This window comes from Natrix helvetica, assembly GCF_964273705.1.
Source record: "Natrix helvetica genome assembly, chromosome: 1".
NCBI classification, from domain to species: Eukaryota; Metazoa; Chordata; class Lepidosauria; order Squamata; family Natricidae; genus Natrix; species Natrix helvetica.
Window position 1 is genome coordinate 34,542,240 of NC_138548.1, and position 20,823 is coordinate 34,563,062.

The window sequence follows — 20,823 nt, forward strand, 5'->3', positions numbered from 1 at the left end:
AGGTTCTGAATTTACCCCAGAGTAGCATCAAAGAGACCTTAGTGCAATCTCTGTAGTTCTTGTTTCTTTGATCTTGCCCAACTGCATGGAGCTTAACCCATACAAGCCTTAATAAAAGCATGATTCGGGGGGCTTGGGGGTTACTTTTTGTAAGCCATTGTAGGCTGAACAGAGCACAGCTTTCGTGATGTGAATGCAAATTTTGGGTTCTGCATTTCAGGTGTTCAAGTAGCAGGCAAAAAAGCAGTAGTGATTGGGCGTAGTAAGATCGTTGGGGCTCCTATGCATGACCTGCTGCTTTGGAACCATGCAACTGTGACCACTTGCCATTCCAAGACTGCATCGCTGGCTGACGAAGTAAGGCAGGAAAACTGCAGCTATAATGATTCTGGGATTAGCCTATGCAAAGTTTGTGTTCTGCCAGGGAATGCATCAATCTTCTCTCCCCATCAGGTTCCTTTTTCCGGGTGGTTACAGTTCAGCAAATGCACAGGATTTCTTAATAGGATAGGCGACCATGGGAAGTAAATGCAATTCCATACTAAAGTATATGCCTCTATATGAAAAATCCCAGGAAAATCTGTAATTTCCTCTTGGAAAGAATACTGGGAAGTAGCAGACCTCAATTTGCAGTATAGGATTCCTTCTTTAAGTCTATGTTAAAGTAGGCACTTGACCCAAACTATCAGTGCTTTATATTTGGATAGAGATTTTCCAGCTCAACATAGAAACAGGAAGAAAAGTCTGCAAAAACAAATACGACCATGTTGTTTATTGGTCTGTGCAGATTCACAAGAAGCCAGTTTTGCACGAACAATTATTAAAATCTCTAGTCAAAGAAGTACAGAATTTGGGGGGGGACATGTCCACTGTGTGTACAATTATTGGGCAAGTTGTATTTTGAAGGATTAATTTTATTATTGAACAACTACAGAGATCTCGGTCAATCCAAAATGTTAATAAGTCTCAAACCTGAATATTTAAGAAAGTAAACGTGAGATTTTGGCTTTATTAGGAGACTATCTACGTGTGAACAATTATTGGGCAAATATTGGTGTGCAGAGTTATTATGCAACTAAATGAAAAATGAAAATTTGCCCATCCCACTTGTTTATTTGCATCTGTTAAAGTGAGAATAATAAACAACTCAAAATGTACAAATGAACATTTCTGACATTTCAAACAAAAAAATCTTATGGGAAGTTAGCCTGTCAAAAACAATATTCAAGGGTTCTCCCTGGTATGCTATAATTTTTTTAGACAGGGAGGGAATGCTCTTGTTGATTTGCATGTGTGTTCTAAAAAGATGAACTCTTGCTGATAGGTGGAATATCTGATAATTGCAAAATGTTGGGGAAACGATTCCTATATTGATGTTTATGTCTGAGAAGGAAGCCACATTCTGCTCAACACAAATACGTGTATGCATGCACGCATACACACACACACACACATATTCCTATTTTAATTAACTAAAAGGATTTATATTCATATTATAAGACATTGTTAAATAGATAAATCACTTTAAAGAGCGGGAGGCACAGCAGGAAAGAAAGAGAACAAATTTAATGATCAAAGTTTCTTCATGAAAGTAGGTTAATACAAATTGTGCTTGCAGGTCAGTAAAGCAGATATCCTGGTGGTTGCAGCTGGCAAAGCTGAGATGGTAAAAGGTGAATGGATCAAGCCAGGTTCAGTAGTGATCGACTGTGGAATCAATCACATTCCAGGTAACATTGAAAAATGACTTTGAAAAACTATTCGTAAACATGTTAATTAGCATACAGGTAGGAGAAAATGATTACATTCATTAGTGGTTCAGTCAGGTAATTACAGATCTTAACGTACTCTTCAGAGTATAAGATGCTCCAAAGTATAAGACGCACCCAGCTTATGGGGAGGAAAACAAGGGAAAATATCTGCCTCTGCCTCCTTGCCTCCTTGCAACAAACAGCAAACAGTACAGACAATATACACTGTTTGTAGTGTTACATTTCAGACTATACTTGTACAGATGCTGTTAAAATTGATGTGCTTTCTGGAAGTATAGTTATTCTCTGCTATTTAAAAAAGAAGATACAATAGCACTGGGCCTCTTCAGATCGAGCATTTATTTTAAAAAGCTTCTTCATTTTGTTAAGCTGTCTAGAACAATAATAAAGCAGTCTTTAAAAAATAAGTCTAATAATTTGAACATTCTATAGGCATTTATAGTTATTGATTTACCTCCTTGCAGCAAACAGCCTGATTAGCACAAGAAAAAAAATCTGCCTCTGCCTCCCAGCAATTTGCCACGTGGAGCAAACAGCAAGTTTCACTTTCAATTTCTCCAGATCATCAGCGGTTTCAGGCTGCAGGGGTTACTATAGCTTATTGCAGCCTCCTCAAACCCCTGTTTTCTGCAAGGAGGTAAATTGCTGGGAAGCAGAGGCCAAAGGATGGGGGACGATGGGTGGGTGGGGTTACATACAGTGTATAAGACGCACCCAAATTTTCACCCTCTTTTAGGGGGAAAAAGGTGTGTCTTATACTCTGAAAAATATGGTAGTTTGGAAGTAGATCTCACTATCTCTGAAGTCTTGGGGAGGGGGAGGTAGAATGGGGAGATTAGAAAGTGAAGAAGAAGAAATAAAATTATGCTGTAGAAACCTGAAAATAGTGATGTTTAAGTATATAGCCATTTGATGTCTTACAGGTGGAGATTGTTATATTGGCAATTTGTCCTAATAAATATCCTTGTACAGTTCAATTTGTTGTCTCCCAGTCAAATATAGAAATACTAGATCAGGCATAGCAATGGTGCCTTCCAGACATTGAAAGTATTCTGAACTCAAGATGGATGAGATTTTAGTAAGATGTAATCAAAAACATCCAGAAGATACTAGGTTGCCAGACCTTCTACCTCAGTGGTACATAAAGCAGTTTACATACATACATACATACAGTAATATAATCTCTAAAGGAATTCCAACATCAATGTAGTAGCAACAATGCAAGCAGCTTCATGGCCCTCTACTTCTAAATAACAGTTATTTTAAAAGATAATAACTTCAGCACAGCTCTTCCAGAAGAGTACCTGTCCATTTGTCCATCTATCTCCTGAAAGTCTGTTCAAAGTGTTTGTGTGTGTGTGGATGGATAGATGGATGGATAGACACAGACATGGAAGAAATGCAATGCTAGGAATGAATGTATACCATGAATGTATTTTTCGGAGTATAACACACACCGGAGTATAAGATTTTGAAGAGTCAATTTTTTTTAAAAAAAGTTTGTGCACTCTGCAGACTTCCTGAAAACGGCCCCATTTTTTTCAAAAGCTTGTAGAGTGCTCCTGGGGGTGTGCCCCCCCAAAACGAACAAAAAACAGCCCGTTCTCACTCATTTCTATCCTCCCCTGCCCCCAGGAGCTCTCTGAAAGCCTCCTAAAGGCTATGCACGGCCATTTTGGTGAAGGGTGTTTTGGGCGGCTGTATTCAGTGTATAAGATGCACCCAGATTTTCAGCGTCTTTTTTGAGGGAAAAAGGTGAGTTTTATACTCTGAAAAATACGACACGTTAATCTTTTCTGTATCATTGCAGAATGGAATCCAAGAAAGAACAAACAGCAACTTTTAGTGTGTCTCTCATAGTATTTCTATTTATGTATGATTTTTACACCCTTCCCTTTCTCCAAGGAACTTTGCAACTGTATTCACAAATGGTTTGTTGAAAAATTCAGATTTGGCTAAGTTTAGACAATGCAGTAAGCAAGCCATATATCATGGTTCACGGTAGTAAGCAAAACCAAACAAACTATGAATATCTTTTAGCCAAGGAATGGTTCAATTGGATAGACAATCTCGTTAGGATTTTGAATGAAATCATTACTTCCTTGCTGAAAAATTAATTAATAAACCAGAGATTGGTTGCATAAGGTTCCTCTTTATTAAAGTGGAGCTTCTCTACCCATCTGCTCTCCAGTTTAAGAAACTAAGAGGATTAGTCACACCTGTCAAACAGTTGCTATCCTCCTACTTGCTGCAACCTTCTATAAAGGTTGCTTTTATAAGTGATCTATCATTAATTGCACTTAACTAATCAAAGGGTTAAATAAAGATGATCATTTTCTTCACGTTTCTTAGCAATTGTGGTTCACTTCATTATCTGCCTTTGAGCATGAGGAAAAAGTCCATAAGGTACAACGCTAGCTAGCTGAGTCATTTCTCAAGACCCCAGTTGGCTCATTTCCACATTGGAAGGGGGGAAACTTTTAAGATGTGTATCCCAAAGGTGCTTTTTCAAGAGGCTACTGGATTTTCTAGTTTTTCTTTGAAGACATTTCACTTCTCATCTAAGAAGTTTCTTCGGGTCTTCTCATCCAAGCAGCTTCTTCAGGTCTTCTCATCCAAGAAGCTTCTTCAATCTTCTCATCCAAGAAGTTTCTTCAGGTCGTCTCATCCAAGAAGCTTCTTCGGGTCTTCTCATCCAAGAAGCTTCTTCAATCTTCTCATCCAAGAAGCTACAGATCTTGAGCTGAAGAAGCTTCTTTGATGAGAAGTGAAACGTCTTCAAAGAAAAATCAGAAAGTCCAGTTGTTTCTTGGTTATCCCTTTGGGATAGCCATTCCCTGGATGACTGAGAATCTCCATAGACATTTAAGATGTGTAAGACTTTTTTTTTTCTTGAAAACAGGTATAGACCAGTATTAAGGCCTTAAAAATGTACATGTTGGTTCCTCAGATCATTTTCAACCCCCCTGAATGAATAAAGACATAGGCCAGGGGTGAAATGCTACTGGTTTGGGTCAGTTCACCTGAAACAATAGTAAAAAATGTTACTGGTTCACAGAACCAGTAGTAAAAAATACTTTTAAAAAACCTGTTCCGACTATCGCACGTTGCACAGCTTTTGAACTTTTTAAAAACTTTTAAAGCATTTTTTAAAACTACAGGTTCTCTGGAAACGGGTATGTGGGTGGTCCATTGTTGCTACCAGCAGGGTTCCCTGAGGCATGCTAGGCCCAAAAACGGGGGGAGGGTTGGAGAGAGGGAGGGAGAGAGAGAGAGAGAGAGAGAGAGAGAGAAGAAACAAAGAAAGAAAAAGAAAGGGAGGGAGGGAGGGAAAAAGGAGAGGAAGGAAGGACTACAAAGCTGGCACTAGAAGCAGCTTCAGGAGATAATGCTGGAAGGGACTTGGAGGTCATCTAGCCCAACCCTGCTCCAGCAGGACATTGTTAAAGTGAGTGTCTGTCTTTTGATCTCCCACTTACATGACTACATAACCATGCCCACCTAGTCACATGACCCCACCAAGCCACGCCCAAAGAACCGGTAGTAAAAAAAAAATAGATTTCACCACTGACGTAGGCTCTCCCCACTCCCTGGGTCACAAAGCCTTGGTCCTAATGTCTGCTTCAGACTTCCCAAGGACATTTGCTGTATCTTTCAGCGCTCAATGTTCCGGCAATACATTGATGTCAAAGGAAAATGTTTTGGTGGGAGTGATGCTTGACAGGCAGAATGTCAATCACACCAGCCTTTAGGGTATTATTCTTAAATATGTGGTAAGCAGCTAGCAACCTGGTTGTGAAAAAATTGAGGCTCCCATTAAATCCCTGCCATTAGTTTGAGAACTGCTGCTATGGAGATCCAGGCTACTTTTGTGAAGCTTCAAGAGGCAGCTGTAATTATTTAGAGCCTTTTGTTTGGTGCCTTATTGAGGTAACCATATAAAAGAATCCCATGCCAGGACTAAAACCATAATTAAAAACAATAGAAAAAGTGCTTTGGGGTGAAGTCGTTTACATATGACTTCATATGTATGAAATTATGATAATATTGAAATCTATTGAACAGCAGGTACTGTATGTGCTTGTGATTTTTTTTTAGAGTAACGTGCTTTATAGTTCTCTGCTAACTAGCTTCTAAGGAAGAAGAAAATCACCTCCAACATTTTAATTTGCCTTCCCTTGCCATTAGGGACTTGTTTCTAATTTGTATTCCTTTTGTTTCTTTCAATGAAATCCAAGAATTCTGTGGAATCCAGGATATTTCATTATATGTCTTTGTAATGTGTGGTAAAGAAATGCTGCTCTCTGCTGCACAGTATTTATTGCTAGATGCAATCTGGGTTGGTCATAGGGACTAAAAGTTTATTCTTGCAAGTTTTGGGGCTTGTACTGAAGCCCATCCTCAAGCAACCTCTCTCTAGAGTCTACTGGAATATGTAAGGATGGGCTCCAGCACGAATACAAAAGCTCCGAAAATTTTTGGTCTTAGTGAGCGACCCATATTGGATCCTGTAACATTATACTGGGACACACCTTCAGTCACGATCCTTTTTTTTTCTATTCTCACTTATTCTTCTTTAGCATCTAAGGCTGATGGAGCAAGTAAAAGTGCCAAGTGCCTCTCCCCATCTTAGTGCAATTATAAAACTAATTGTCTTCCAAACAATTGCCCCCAGTTGCCTGAAGCAATATGGATGTTTTTAATAAATGCAAAAGTTGCCTTCTGCACTGTTGAAACTAAAAAGTTCTTTTTTAAAACCTTCCCAATCCTGATGAAAAAGTACCTTTAGTAAACCTGCTGAAATCCTGAGTTAAATGTTATTTTGAAATGCCAATTCCACTATATTAGAGCAGGATTATTGTTCCTCTCCCATCTTTTCCTTCCTACAGTAATCTGGAAAGTTTTAGTTTTCTGACCGATACTTAAGTATCTCCATTTGCAATGATGAGACATGCATGACATTGAGAGCAAATCTTGATTCTTGAAGAAAGCTATTGTTTTTCAGAATTCTACCCTCAAGCCTGGATCAGTCATGTTTATTCACAAGCATGCTAACAAAGCAGTTTTTAAACAAATCTGAAAGAGGAGGACTAGCTGAGAATGTGTTAACTCAGCAATGCCAAGAGGAATATTGGTGTAGAGGAAGATTTTGTCATTGCAAGCTAACCCAAAGCTTTATTTTCTGTTGCCTCTCATGGGATTGATATGTTTTGAGGGTATCGTTTTCCTCCAGTGTTTTCTCATCTCTCCTTCACAGATAACACAAAGGCCAGTGGGAAAAGGGTTGTTGGAGATGTAGCTTATGCTTCAGCAAAGGAGAGAGCAGCCTATATCACTCCTGTACCTGGTGGGGTTGGACCAATGACAGTTGCAATGCTGATGCAGGTGAGTACCTCGCTTTGGGGAAGAGCCTTTTTTCACTTTCCACTGAGTTTCTGTGTGGTACAGATGCCTAGCAGCGCTCTCTATTTCATCCCACACAGCTTTAAATCCTCTAGTTTTCCCAGAGTTGCTTTAGATCATGGCAAATCTTTCTCCTAAGGTTCTACATGCAGTATAATTAGGGATAATAATAATAATCCTCCAGTGAGACATTAACTTGACATGGTTGGGGGAGGGAGGGCTTGCATACTCCAAGGAGGATGAGAGCTACATTAGAGGTTTAACTAAACTGCACACGTCTCATCAGAGGAGCTAGATGAAGAGTGACTGTCCCTTAAATGATATGGTGAGACATAATTTACCAAAACCCTTATTGGGTGGGTAGTCACCCAGGTCAACAAGGACCACAGTAGGTATTTCTATGTATTTCTTATTTATCTGCTGATAAGTAAGCTCAGGGCACGGTGGCTCAGTGGCTAAGACGCTGAGCTTGTCAATCAGAAAGGTCGGCAATTTGGCTGTTCGAATCCCTAGTGCTGTGTAAAGGAGTGAACCCCTGTTACTTGTCCCAACTTCTACCAACCTAGCAGTTTGAAAGCATGTAAAAATGCAAGTAGAAAAATAGGGACCACCTTTGTGGGAAGGTAACAGCGTTCCATGCACCTTTGGCGTTTAGTTATGCCAGCCACGTGACCACGGAGACATCTTCAGACAGCACTGGCTCTTCAGCTTTGAAACGAAGATGAGCACCGCCTCCTAGAGTCAGGAACGACTAGTACATATGTGTGAGGGGAACCTTTATCTTTGAGCTCAGGACTGTTGCTGAACAACTAATGCCAGCTCCTGCAGGACTACCCATCGCAAATACACAAACACTGAAAACCAGAAATAATGATCTGCTACTACAAATTAAATCCAGTGAGAAAGGATATTTTAAAATAATGCACCACTTCTGGAAAGAACAACAGCCAGAATCAGAAATAAACAAACCAACTAATGTACAGCACTGCTGTAGCTATAATTGAATAGCTTTGATGCAAAATCAACAAACAAGAATAAAAGCCAAACAGTGCATCACCCAAATGAAAATCAGGCTGGAAAATAAGACAGCCTGCTAAAAATCAGATGCAAGCAAGCTAGAATGGATGAAAGAAAAGTTGAAGAACATGAAGAATGAATAATACCCGATCAAGCAATATAACTTAGAAACAAGGACAATTGTGACTCATTGCACAATCAGCCAGATATTCAGACTGGGATTTGCATTTTTGTCCTCCTATCAAGTCTTTCCCAGGGACCTGGGATAGGCAAATATGGATGTTTGTGATGTTAAAAGTATCATCTCAGGATGTAAAGCTGCCTTCTGCAACTGACTGATGGTGATTTTGTCAATGCTGGTGGTGTTCAACTCAGAGATCCTATATGGAAAAACACACCTGAAATAGAATTGCTGCTCAAGACTGTCGATATAAACAGCCAAGATGATTTTGGAAAATTGAAAGAGAAGGAAGACCAACTTGCTTGTAGCTTGATTGATTACAGTAAAGCTTTCAGTTCCATGCCACATGATTGGATAAAGCACCTGATGCCTGGCTTGCATTAATGACATCACAGAAAACTGCAGCTACAGGATCACAATTTCTGACATTCCTTGCTGGCTTTCCCCAAACAAAATCAATGGAGAAGCCAGAAATTGTTCCCACTCCTTTTTTCCCCCCCACTCACCTGCACTTTCGTTGCAATTATTGAAAAAATACTCTCTATTTTCTGCTTTTCTTAAACAATAATTAAAGGCATCTCAATAAAACTTTAATAAGTATTATTACTCCTCTTTTTTTTCCTCCACGTTATAAGTAGAATGCATAATATCTTCTTTGCTCATTTTATTTACAACCCATCTTTTGAATATATTTGGTTTTTCGGATGTGTTTGACTGATCTAAAGTTACTCAGGGAGTTTTGAGACTGAATAAGAATTTGAATCCAGATGTTCAATGCAATAATATTAAAAGAAAATAGAAACAGTGAATAATATAACCCACTGTATCTCAGATAAACAATAAATAGCACTTATATGACATTAAACTGGTGCCTTCCAGATTTATTTTCCAAATGTAAAATATAAACTTTTAGAGACTGGTCCTACAACACCTCAAGTCCTGTCATCCACCAAATTTCGACTAACACCAGTTTGCTTATAGAAGCAACAGGTCGACGGGACGCCATCGCCACTGCTCTACATATTGCACTGAGCCACCTTGAGAAATCTGGGAACTATGTCAGAATGCTTTTTATAGACTATAGCTCGGCTTTTAACACCATCTTACAGGCATTCTCATTGAAAAGCTGACTGACCTGAATTTCTCTCCCCTCACTTGTGAATGGATCAAAGACTCTCTGATGGATTGTCCACCAACAGTAAGGGTTGGGTCCTTTGCATCTTCCACGCTAAAGCTCAGCACAGGCTCCCCTCAGGGCTGCGTGCTCAGCCCATACCTGTACTCGCTGTATACACATGACTGCATATCCTCTTATCTATCCAACATCATAATAAAGTTTGCAGATGACACAACAGGGCTGAGTCTCATAACTGGAGGGGATGAGTCAGCATACTGGGAAGAAGTCCAGAGTATCCGCATTGTGTTCAAAAAACAACTTCCATCTAAATACTAGTAAGACAAAGGAGATGGTGCTAGATTTACAATACAATACAATACAATAGTAGAGTTGGAAGGGACCTTGGAGGTCTTCTAGTCCAACCCCCTGCCTAGGCAGGAAACCCTATACCGTTTCAGACAAATAGCTATCCAACATCTTCTTAAAGACTTCCAGTGTTGGGGCATTCACAACTTCTGGAGGCAAGCTGTTCCACTGATTAATTGTTCTCACTGTCAGGAAATTTCTCCTCAGTTCTAAGTTGCTTCTCTCCTTGATTAGTTTCCACCCATTGCTTCTTGTTCTACCCTCAGGTGCACAGAGAGTCACCTGCCCCACTGAATATTGAGGGGGGCTATGTGGGGAGGGTTTCCTCTTTTAAATTCTTGGGAGTGCTTATTAGTCAAGATCTCACCTGGAAAACAACACATTCCTGGTGATTGGCAAGGCCCAACAGAATCCTGCGAAAACATCAGGTGGAACAACGGCTGATGACCTCTTTCTATCGGTCCACAATAGAAAATGTCCTCACATATTGCATTATAGTATGGTACGCTGGTTTAACTGCTGTGGGCAGGAAGGCACTACAGAGAGTGATCAATTTGGCACAAGTAACCATTGGTTGCCCTCTGACATCACTGGATGACATCACCAGGTCTCGCTGCTTTAGCAGAGTAAGGAAGATACTCAGACATGATTCACACCCTGGTCAGTGTCTCTTCGTACTTCTACCATTGGGCAAAAGATGTCAAAGCATAGCCAGCTGAACAAATAGGCTTTAAAATAGTTTCTATCCTTGGGCTGTCAGACTCTTAAACAAAACCACAATCACTCCACGCACATGTGAAAACGTATGATTAGTTTTTTCTTTTTCTTTTTTCTTTTCCCCTAATTACTTGCATTGGGATTATTCCTTTGGGATTTTTGTTGTTTGTATTTGTTGTCATGGATTGCACCAGTGAGGCTAAAACCAATTTCATTGTATTTATTTTGTACAATGACAATAAAGACTATACTACTATACTATACCAGCCCCACCTGCTAAAATGCCCAGCTAGCACAGAGCACCAAGTCTTCTTAAATCTTACCACTGTAATGCAACTGAAAGGTGCAAGCTGAGAAAGTTTGGGTTAAATTGAGAAAAAGAAGATAATAAGGCTACTTTGCAGTCTGTATCACAACAAATTAAAACCCTGGACAAGAACGTAGTTAGAACCTTGATGTGTATTTAGGAAGTTATGCAGAAGTAGGTTTCTGAAGCGTAAATATAAATTGTGCACCAAAAATGCAAATGACTTACACATATATTTACCTAATTCTGTATTTAAAGGATATAGAGTGCTTCCTGCCTTTTGCAGATTATTTTGTGCAACTTAAATTTTCTAAACAAGAAAAAACTGATAGATTATTGGTTACAGTAATTAATTTTTATTTTGTTTTCTTTTTTAAAACACCAATTCAGAGTACAGTAGAAAGTGCTCAACGTTTTCTTGATACGTATCAACCTGGCAAGTGGAATATTCAGTATAAGCTGCTCACTCCTGTAACTCCTGTTCCAAGGTAATAAAGAAGTAATAAAATTAGTCTAGAAAGGGTATGAATGGAAGTCTATATTTGTCCCTTGCTGTGTCCCAGTGAGACAGAGAGCATAAGAAAACTTGTATAGCCTCTATTGGAGTTTCTGCTGGTACAGAGAAAATGGACATCAGGGAAAGTAAAAGCAATAGCACATTCATTCAAGTGTTACAACATAGAATATTTCTTTTCATATCATGCCTCCTTCAGAGCACTCTATTATGTGCATATTTTCTTCTCTTATCCAACATACTCTCTCAACTACTGGAAAGTTCTAGGAATGTCAGTTGTCTTTTGGTTTTGGTTTTTTTGTGGCCTCATTTTTTTCCTTAAATGCATTTTTGTGCTTCAATTGCCATTGCTGATTATACAGCTATTGACATTTGGAGGAAGGGTAGCTGTGGATTGTGAGGCTGCAGAAGTAGGAGTAGCTGTGGGCTGCAGAAAGCTGGACTTGTTTGTTGAAATGTGTAGGAAAGCAAGCATATCCCAAAGAAAGATTTTCACCCATCCTTCTTCCTGCTTTATTGTTTTTCCAAACTTTGGGGAAGTTTTCACATAGAAACGCATTCAGAAAGCCTGCACTTTCAAGGTCCAAAGACAAAGGGCAAATTTAGGTGTGACTTGCATATTCCCAATACTTAATGAGAGAGTGGAATGGCATCTTCTCCTTTCTCAATATAACTGTTATTTTTCAGTGACATCAAAGTTTCACGGTCATGTACTCCTAAACCCATTGGTGAGCTGGCCAGAGAAATTGGCTTGATTTCAGATGAAGTAGAGTTGTATGGTCAATGCAAAGCCAAAATCTCACTGTCAACACTGAAGCGTCTCAAAGATCAACCAGATGGAAAATACATTGTAGTAACAGGGTAAGTTGCCTTAAATTATTTCTACACCCTGATAAACTAGCAGGGTTGAGGTCTTTCTTAACTGACTTGGGGAAAGAATAACAGGTCCCCGTGAAAAGTCTATAAAAGCATTTACAATCGTTGAAAGTCTTCAGCATTCAAAGGAAGATTCCCTAAATACCATATTTTTCAGAGTATAAGACGCACCAGAGTATAAGACGCACCAAGATTTTGAAGAGGCAAATTTTTAAAAAAAGTTTTTGCACTCTGCAGACCTCCAAAAAATGTTTTTTGTCATAAAAGGGCATGTATAGCCTTCGGGGGGGGGGGGGGGGATGAGCAAAAAACTCATTTTTTGCTCATTTTTGCCCTCACCTGCCCCCAGGAGTGCTCTGGAAGCCTCCTAAAGGCTATGCACGGCCATTTTTGCAAAGGGGGCGGGATTTCACGAGGCCAAAAATGCTGTATTCAGTGTATAAGACACACCCAGATTTTCACCATATTTTTTGAGGGAAAAAGGTGTGTTTTATACTCCCAAAAATACGGTAGCTAACATAGTTTTAAAATACTATACACCAAAGCATAGTACTAGTATATACTAAGGGTGAAACTGGGCCCCAAGGAGACAAAATATTAAAAATATCAATTTGTCAATTCCAGAATACAATCTGAACATAAATCAATGAAAATTTTCCCAAAATGTTGAGAAGGGCAAATTTAGGTGAACACCCATCTGATGTTTAATTAAACATTTATAATTATACCATTACAGAAAATGTCCTGTCCCTTTAAGCTGAGCAAGCATGTACAAAAAGACCTTCTAATGGCCAAGTTACTCTCTCTTAACATATTGGTACATATTGTAATTAAGTGAATTGTGACTTTATCTGTTTTTTAAAGGTATTCTTATTCGTTTTTTCTAGCATAACTCCCACACCCCTGGGGGAAGGGAAGAGTACAACAACTGTAGGGCTGGTTCAAGCTTTGGGTGCGCACCTTGGTCAGAATGCCTTTGCCTGTGTCCGCCAACCTTCTCAAGGGCCTACTTTTGGAATTAAAGGTACAGATTGCAACATTCCACGCCAGAGGCAAAGCTGTAGCTTGCCAGATGTACACGATTTACAATGCAGTGGATTCAAATTCAGTCCAAGGCATCTCCATTGAAGTAGTTAGCGGATGATAAGAAAAACTTTGACCTGTGTTTCTGAGTACCCATGGCAATGTGGCATTGTGCTATGAGGTTAATTGGTTGAATGAAGGAAGACAAACAGCAAACGTATTCCACCTAGTGTCTCTGATATCCTGTGTTTCTACAGATTGGTAGATTTGGTTTGTTTACTCACACACACCCCACTCCCACCCGGAAAGCATTTGTGCTGGTGATCTCCAATCTTTGGTAAACGCCAAGCAAAAAGTTTGCTTATTTTTATTCTGCTGGTTGTATAAACTTTGGAAGGCTCCGAGGGAAATATTGATTATCCTTGTTTAATGACTGCCGCTTTTAGAAACCATTCAGTTTGAATGCTGATATAAAAAATAACTTTGTAAGATTTAAGACCTTTGCAGGTCTGTAAAGCTAAGGAAAGCTGAAGTAAGATCATAAGCGCAGTCACAGTTTCACTTAATGACCTATTCACTTAACAGTAAATTAATAACTGAATTACTAGTCCCAATTGTGTTTGCTAAGTGAGGACTACCTGTAAGAAGTTGGCTAGAATGCACAAGCAGAGGATACTAGCAGAAACATCTGTAGAATTTACACTATCATGATAATACCCATTATTTAAGTGTAATGTTTTAGCACGGTGATATTAAGTAGATTATAGACAAGTACTTGACCTATTTTTATTACTAATAGAATGTGAGAAGGTACAATCACTTGACTTTACTCCTTGCTAAAGATAATGTATCAATTTTAAAATAAGTAGGGTTTTTCTTCCAATGAATAACTGTTAAACCCTTTAATATTCACAATTTGATGCATGGCATGATGTTTTATATTCCCCATTAGGTGGTGCAGCTGGAGGTGGCTATTCTCAAGTTATTCCTATGGAAGAGGTAAACTTCAAATTTATTCCTTTATAAATACACTGGATGTTCATCTCTTGTATATGGATTCCAGGATGTCAAGACCTATTTGTTCAGAAATTTAGAGTGATGGGAATTATTTTCCCTGATATTAGATGGAGAGAATCTGTGTGATTTGATGCTGATGTATGATTCCCAATAGTCATAGACATTCAGCTTGGGGATAGATATTATTTCCAGTCCTTGTCAGTTCTGCATGCATTTAATCCTAAATCCATTCAACTATGAACATCATTTTTGAACTGATTGCAAAATTTAGAGAAATGTATAATCAGGATAATTGTTCCAATCTCTGTGTGCATTCCGATATTAGAAATTAAATTAGTTTGTTTAAACATGTGGAACAAATTAAATTCTCCTCATATACCAGCTTTGCTGTAGATGAACAATTTTGGGGCTTATTAGAGAAATGCTTTTTATATTAGACATATTGTAAATTATAACATTGGAGGGGTTTTCCCCCCCAAAACATTTGGGCCACAAGTTAAGGAACTGGAGTAATCCTACTTTATAAAGCATTAACACTTGGTAACACTTGACACTTAAAGTGTGGCAAGTCAAGTAAACTGGTCTGGCATATCAAAGGGAAAGTAATTTTTGTACACACTTACAATTTTTGTACACACTTATAGAATTGGCTGTCACAAGGCACCTGACTTAGAAAATTAGGCAGATTCAGGGAGTATCTGCAGGATGTGGTCTCAAAAGTCAAGAAAGTAGCCATCATGATGTGATTGAAGTTCTCTGCCTGTTTTTATGTACTTTGGGAGATGCTTCAACAAAATCATCACAATCATCTTAGAATTAGATTAACAGAGTTGGAAAAGACCTTGTAGGTCATCTAGTCCAACCCCCTCCGCCCAAGCAGGAGACCCTATACCATTTCTGACAAATGGCAGTCCAATCTCTTCTTGAAAGCCTTCAGTGATGAAGCTTCCACAACTTCCTAAAGCAAGCTATCCCAGCTGCTTGATTGTTCTCACTGTCAGAAAAATTCTCCTTATTTCTAGGTTGAATCTCTCCTTGATCAGTTTCCATCCATTCCTTGTCTGGCCTTCAGGTGCCTTGGAAAATAGCTTGACCCCTTCCTTTCTGTGGCAGCCTCTCAAATATTGTTGCTTCCATGGTTCCTCTGGTCCTTCTCTTCACTAGACTAGCCATACCCAGCTCCTGTAACCATTCTTCATATGTTTTAGTTTCCAGTCCCCTAATTATCCTGGTTGCTCTTCTCTGTACTTTTTCTACATCTTTTAAATAGTGTGATGACCAAAATTGGATGCAGTACTCTAGGTGTGGTCTCACTAAGGCTTTATAGAGTGGTATTAGTACCTCCCTTGATCTTGACTGTATCCCTCTCTTAATGCAATTTAGAATTGCATTGGCTTTTTGGCTGCCCCTATACACTGCTGGCTCATATTTAACTTGTTGTCCACTAAGACTCCAAGATCCTTCTCACAGTTACTGCTATTAAACCTGGTTTCACCCAGTCTATATGTTTACCTTTGGTTTTTCTTGCCTAAGTCTACGGATTTACTTTTCTCTACATTGATTTTCATTTTGTTAGCTAGGACTCAGTGTTCAAGTCTGTCAAGATCCATATGGATCTTGAGCTTATCTTCTAGGGTGTTAGCTATTCCTGTCAGCTTTGTATCATCTGCAAATTTGGTAAGTTCCCCTTCTATTTCCTCATCTAAGTCATTTATGAAGATATTGAAGAGTACTGGGCCTAAGACAGAATCTTGTGGTACTCCACTGCTTATTTCCCTCCATGTAGACGTAGACCTATTAAGGACTACTTGTTGAGTTTGGTTTGTCAACCAGTTGCCTAATCCATCTAGTGGTGATGCTATCTATCCCACTTTTTTCTAGCTTACCAAGAAGTAGGTTGTGGTCTACTTTGTTGAATGCCTTGCTGAAGTCTAAGTATATTATGTCCACAGTATTTCGCTGGTCTACTAATTTAGTTACTATGTTGAAGAATGAAATAAGATTAGTTTGGCATGATCTGTTTTTAACAAACCCTTCTCAACTTCTTTGACCATACTTTGAAGGACAATTCTGGAAAAATGAAGGGGGAAAAGGCTACCAGCCTCCTAGCTATGACAATAAAAAGAAGCATTGGCATGTCTGCTGGTTTAGGAAATAAACCAAATTCATAACTAATTCTTTTAATACTTTATCTATTCCTAAATAATCAAACTCCAGGTGTCTTCAATAACAACTACATGAATTTCCTGCCAGGTGCTTGGAAGATTGACATAAGTTTTAGTAGCAACAATTTCATTGTTTTATAATTTTAAAATGTTTAGTGTCTTAATTGTAATATATTTTTTAAAATTGTAAGCTGTTCAGATTCATTAACTGAGATAGGTGGCTATAAAAATTGAATGAGTGAATGAATAAATCTCAGTAGCTTAGAAGCAACTGAAGGCTGGATATCATGCTAGGGTGGAAAAACTGTTCAGTGGGTGGGGAGAAATTTATTTTTCTCCCTTCAGAAAGGAGAAGGCCTCTCTTTTTCTCTTTTTCTCTGAGAAGGCATTTGTGTATCAGAGAACTACCTGCTCTCATGGCTCTAGAAACAGCCTGCTGGCTGCCTGCAGTCTGAATCTTATAGTCTTGATTTGGTGACTTAATTAGATTTAGTCAAAGGTTTGAGATAAAGATTGGGATATTTTCCGTGCTTTCTTTTTTCCTGCAGTTTAATCTCCATCTCACGGGTGACATCCATGCTATTACTGCTGCCAATAACTTGGTTGCTGCTGCTATTGATGCCCGCATCTTCCATGAGGCTACACAGACCGATCAGGTAATTTGATGCAATTAATGACTCTCTCTTCTAGTGTGCTTTGTGCACAGTTTGTTTAGCTGAGATTTATTGTGTGCCGATAGGTCCTTAATTACATGCTTTGTTCTTTAAGGCACTCTATTCACGATTGGTTCCTTCAGTTGACGGTGTTAGGAATTTCTCTGATGTCCAGATTCGGAGACTACAGGTGAGCTTGCTTGTAATCTCCAGTCTGTTTGTACTTCTCAAACTATCTTCAATGCTCACAAACATAGGATTTGATATAGCAATAGCATTTAGACTTATATACCACTTTATAGCCCTCTCTAAGTGGTTTGCAGAGTCAGCATATTGCCCCCAACAATTTGGGTCTTCATTTTACCCACCTCAGAAGGATGGAAGGCTGAGTCAACTTGAGCCTGGTGAGATTCAATCTGCCAAATTGCAGGCAGCCAGCAGGCAGCAGAAGTAGCCTGCAGTACTGCACTCTAACCACTGCATCACCACGGCTCAGTATTCAAACGAATACTGCAGCCTCTGTTGAAATAATTCAGAGTTTTATGTTTTGCAAACAGAAAAATGTGCCCTAGTTTAATATGTCTTCCTTGAGGCAGAACAAGGTCTTCCCAAAGTATGAGGCAAAGGCAAAGCGATGTTAAACAATCATAATTCATATCAGACAGTAACATTGATTTCATACGAAATCAAGCTTTACAAGGATGACCCCATATTTTATCCTTCGGGTATTTCTGAGAGTTTATTTCAGTTTTGCTCATATTGTTGCCTGGGAAGCTATAATACGATTTTTCCCAGTGTTGCTGATTTCTCCTCATAATGTTCCTCCAAGTTCTTCTTGAGAAATTGATAATGATGACTTCTCCATTCCAGTTGCCCACCATAAGTGGCCAAAGATTGCTACCAGTACACACCTAGTATGATGGCCAATGCCTCTGGGCTTGAATATGGTATGATCTAAATCAGATGTGATAGATGCATAGCTACAATCCTGACCTTTTCTGGATGCTTTGCCCAGGGATACACATCCTTTCCTGAGCTAAGGATGCATTTGGCCTTTAAATGGCATGCTGGGCATAGCTTTATAAAACGTAATTGGTGAGCAGGATAATAACTAAAGCTGATTTAATTTGGTTTACATTTCATTAAAATAAATATAGTTAACGCAATTACTCTTCAGTCACTTATTTAATTCTATTCCCCTTTTCTCTCATTAAAAACTACAATTTGATAACCATTTTGAAGGTTCTATGCAGGCCATACCCAAGCCTTTTGAATATTCAGGTTGGATTCCATTGTTGTAGCTGTTCTTCTTTTACTTTTGCACTGTGTTATAGACAGTGCAAGACACATGCATTCATTAAAAGAATTTTAGGGGAGGGTGGGTGTTCTCTACCTGTGTATTTCGCTGATACTGAGAGAGCAAAATAAAAATTGAGAATTCTGCTCATTGATCTCTTGAGGGTAGTGCTGTTTTCTTAAAATCCTTGCTGATTTTTGTGAATAATTGCACTAAAGACAATTACTGAACTAATTTTAACCATATAGGTTGAAACCATATAGGGTTTTGCATTTCAGCTGCATCCCTTTATGTTACTTGCAAAAAAGGTTTTTTTAACTACTTTGCTTAAAGACTAGTTTCCTGTAACTTGTCAATATCTTAATCTCTCTTTCTCTCTCTCTCATTTCCTTCCTCAGAGATTACATATTATGAAAATGGACCCAGCAACGTTGACAAATGATGAAATAAGCAAATTTGTGAGATTGGATATCGATCCAGATAGCATAACATGGCAACGAGGTATTGCAGCACAAGTAACCTCCAGAAGAAAAGGAGAAAAGCTGTTTGGAAGAAAAATGATTCTGTCTATGGGGGATACAGATTAAAGTCTAAACAAGGAATAAATACCTGCTGAGTCCTTTGCTCTTAATTTTTAGGATCCATTTAGTTTGGGACAATTTTAATAATTAAGAGGCAGGTGCTATGTTCACCCTGGAGAAAGCTTTTGCAATTGCATTGTCAGCAGTAGGGATTTCTTTCTCCAGAGTAAAAAACTTCAGTCATTGCTTCTTACCCCATAGGTGATCTATCAGTGCCATTTTTCTCTTTGACACAGGAAATTCTGGTTTTTATGCATTAGTGGGAAGATTTGCATTTAGCTTAATGCAGTCAGAATTTGCTTTTGAAAGAAACCTAAGACTGTGCTGAATATTACACATAGAAGCAGGAGTTATGCAGTTAATTGTCTCTTTTCCTTCATTTTGTCCTGTTCCTCTTAGGAGTTCATGAGTTCGTTGTGTTGTCTATGCTATTGTTAGAGTAGTTATCTAAATTTTCACTTGGTATGAAATATATATTAGCCATTTGGATTTTTGGTCAATGTGATTCTCCCTTTTCCTTTTGACAACCATTTTGCTCAAGGCATATAACTAAGGGGGTTAGTTATTTTATTTTTACTTACTGTAAATATGTAATCTGCTTGGACAGCTTTCATTATCAGATAGATTAAAACATTAAAATATTCAAAATAAATCCATTTCTTAACTTATTAATCATCAGGGAATTCATTTATAGACTTTCTTGTAAGTTGAACTATTACAGCATAGTAGTTCAATTTATTTGGTGTATTCCTTTTCAGGTCCCCCAAAGAGGGTGTGCTCTTTGTTCTCTGAACATGTTGAGTCTTCATTGGGCTGTTTTTGGAATGTAAAATGATTTTTGACAGTTATGATCACTCAAGTTCACCTTCCCTGACCAGAATTCCAGTACTGTTGCACAATGCTACAAGGTGTAGAAAATTATGCAGATAGAGGTCTTGGTGCTCCATGAGCTTGGCTGTTTACTTGCAGATATTTCATTACCTAACTAGGTAACATCATCAATGCTGCACTGATGATGTTAACTAGTTCAGTAATAAAACATTTGCAAGCAAACAGCCAAGTTCAGAGAGCACCAGGTACTGCACAATTCAATCCTGAACTACATATATTCTCTTCTATTAGAATTATTCAACTTTGATCCAATTAGCCACTTCCTCTGCAGCAGAGGAAAGGAGGTTGCTATGGTCTCTTTCCATGAGCTCCTTCTCTGGACTTGTTCTCCAATCTTGCATTCCTGTGGAGTTGCTACTGGGCTGATCATAGTTTTAAGGTGACTTTCAGCATGCTGCCTTTTGTTTGGGTCACAGTAAGTGGTTCCACTTTTGAGTCACTGTACGTTGTTGTTTCACAGATCAGTGTGCTAAAAGACATTATAAGAAATTAAAGTCAAGGTCTTCTTGAATTTTGCTGCTAAAGGTTGACTAGAATGTCATGAAACAAAATAGAGTAAAGGTAGACTAGACAGGCTCTTTTGATGCCAAATTTATAGCTCTTGATTAATCTTGTAATTAGACTCTTATTAACTTATTTTTAATCTTAACTAGTAGAGCTTTGTACTTATGGGAGTGAAGTATTTGTCTGCTATTCATTAAGGAAGTCCAAGGTTGTTGTTGTTGTTGTTGTTGTTGTTTTGATTCTGTGAGTGTGAAAAATGATGATGGCGGTAATGATGATGATGATGATGCTTTATGGTAGTGTTTCATGGTTGGCTGGAGGATTCTGGGAGTTGAAGTCCATGCATCTTAAAGATGTCATGGTGGAGAAACACTACATTAATGAATCTACTCATCAAACCTAATGTGATTCCAAAGCAGTGG

The 20,823-nt window shown here is 38.6% G+C and overlaps 1 protein-coding gene across 2 annotated transcripts in view; it reads left to right on the forward strand.

The window, feature by feature from the left end:
• MTHFD1 (methylenetetrahydrofolate dehydrogenase, cyclohydrolase and formyltetrahydrofolate synthetase 1) overlaps nucleotides 1-20,823 on the forward strand; it is a 75,867-nt gene that overhangs the window by 23,884 nt on the left and 31,160 nt on the right. For both annotated transcript variants that reach the window (XM_081944180.1, XM_081944181.1), the window contains exons 7-16: nucleotides 221-357; nucleotides 1,619-1,730; nucleotides 7,030-7,157; nucleotides 11,271-11,368; nucleotides 12,082-12,255; nucleotides 13,158-13,294; nucleotides 14,246-14,292; nucleotides 17,024-17,131; nucleotides 17,244-17,318; nucleotides 18,824-18,926. In XM_081944180.1, coding sequence (XP_081800306.1) covers nucleotides 221-357; nucleotides 1,619-1,730; nucleotides 7,030-7,157; nucleotides 11,271-11,368; nucleotides 12,082-12,255; nucleotides 13,158-13,294; nucleotides 14,246-14,292; nucleotides 17,024-17,131; nucleotides 17,244-17,318; nucleotides 18,824-18,926 — 1,119 coding nt within the window. The remainder of the gene's footprint in view (nucleotides 1-220; nucleotides 358-1,618; nucleotides 1,731-7,029; nucleotides 7,158-11,270; nucleotides 11,369-12,081; nucleotides 12,256-13,157; nucleotides 13,295-14,245; nucleotides 14,293-17,023; nucleotides 17,132-17,243; nucleotides 17,319-18,823; nucleotides 18,927-20,823) is intronic.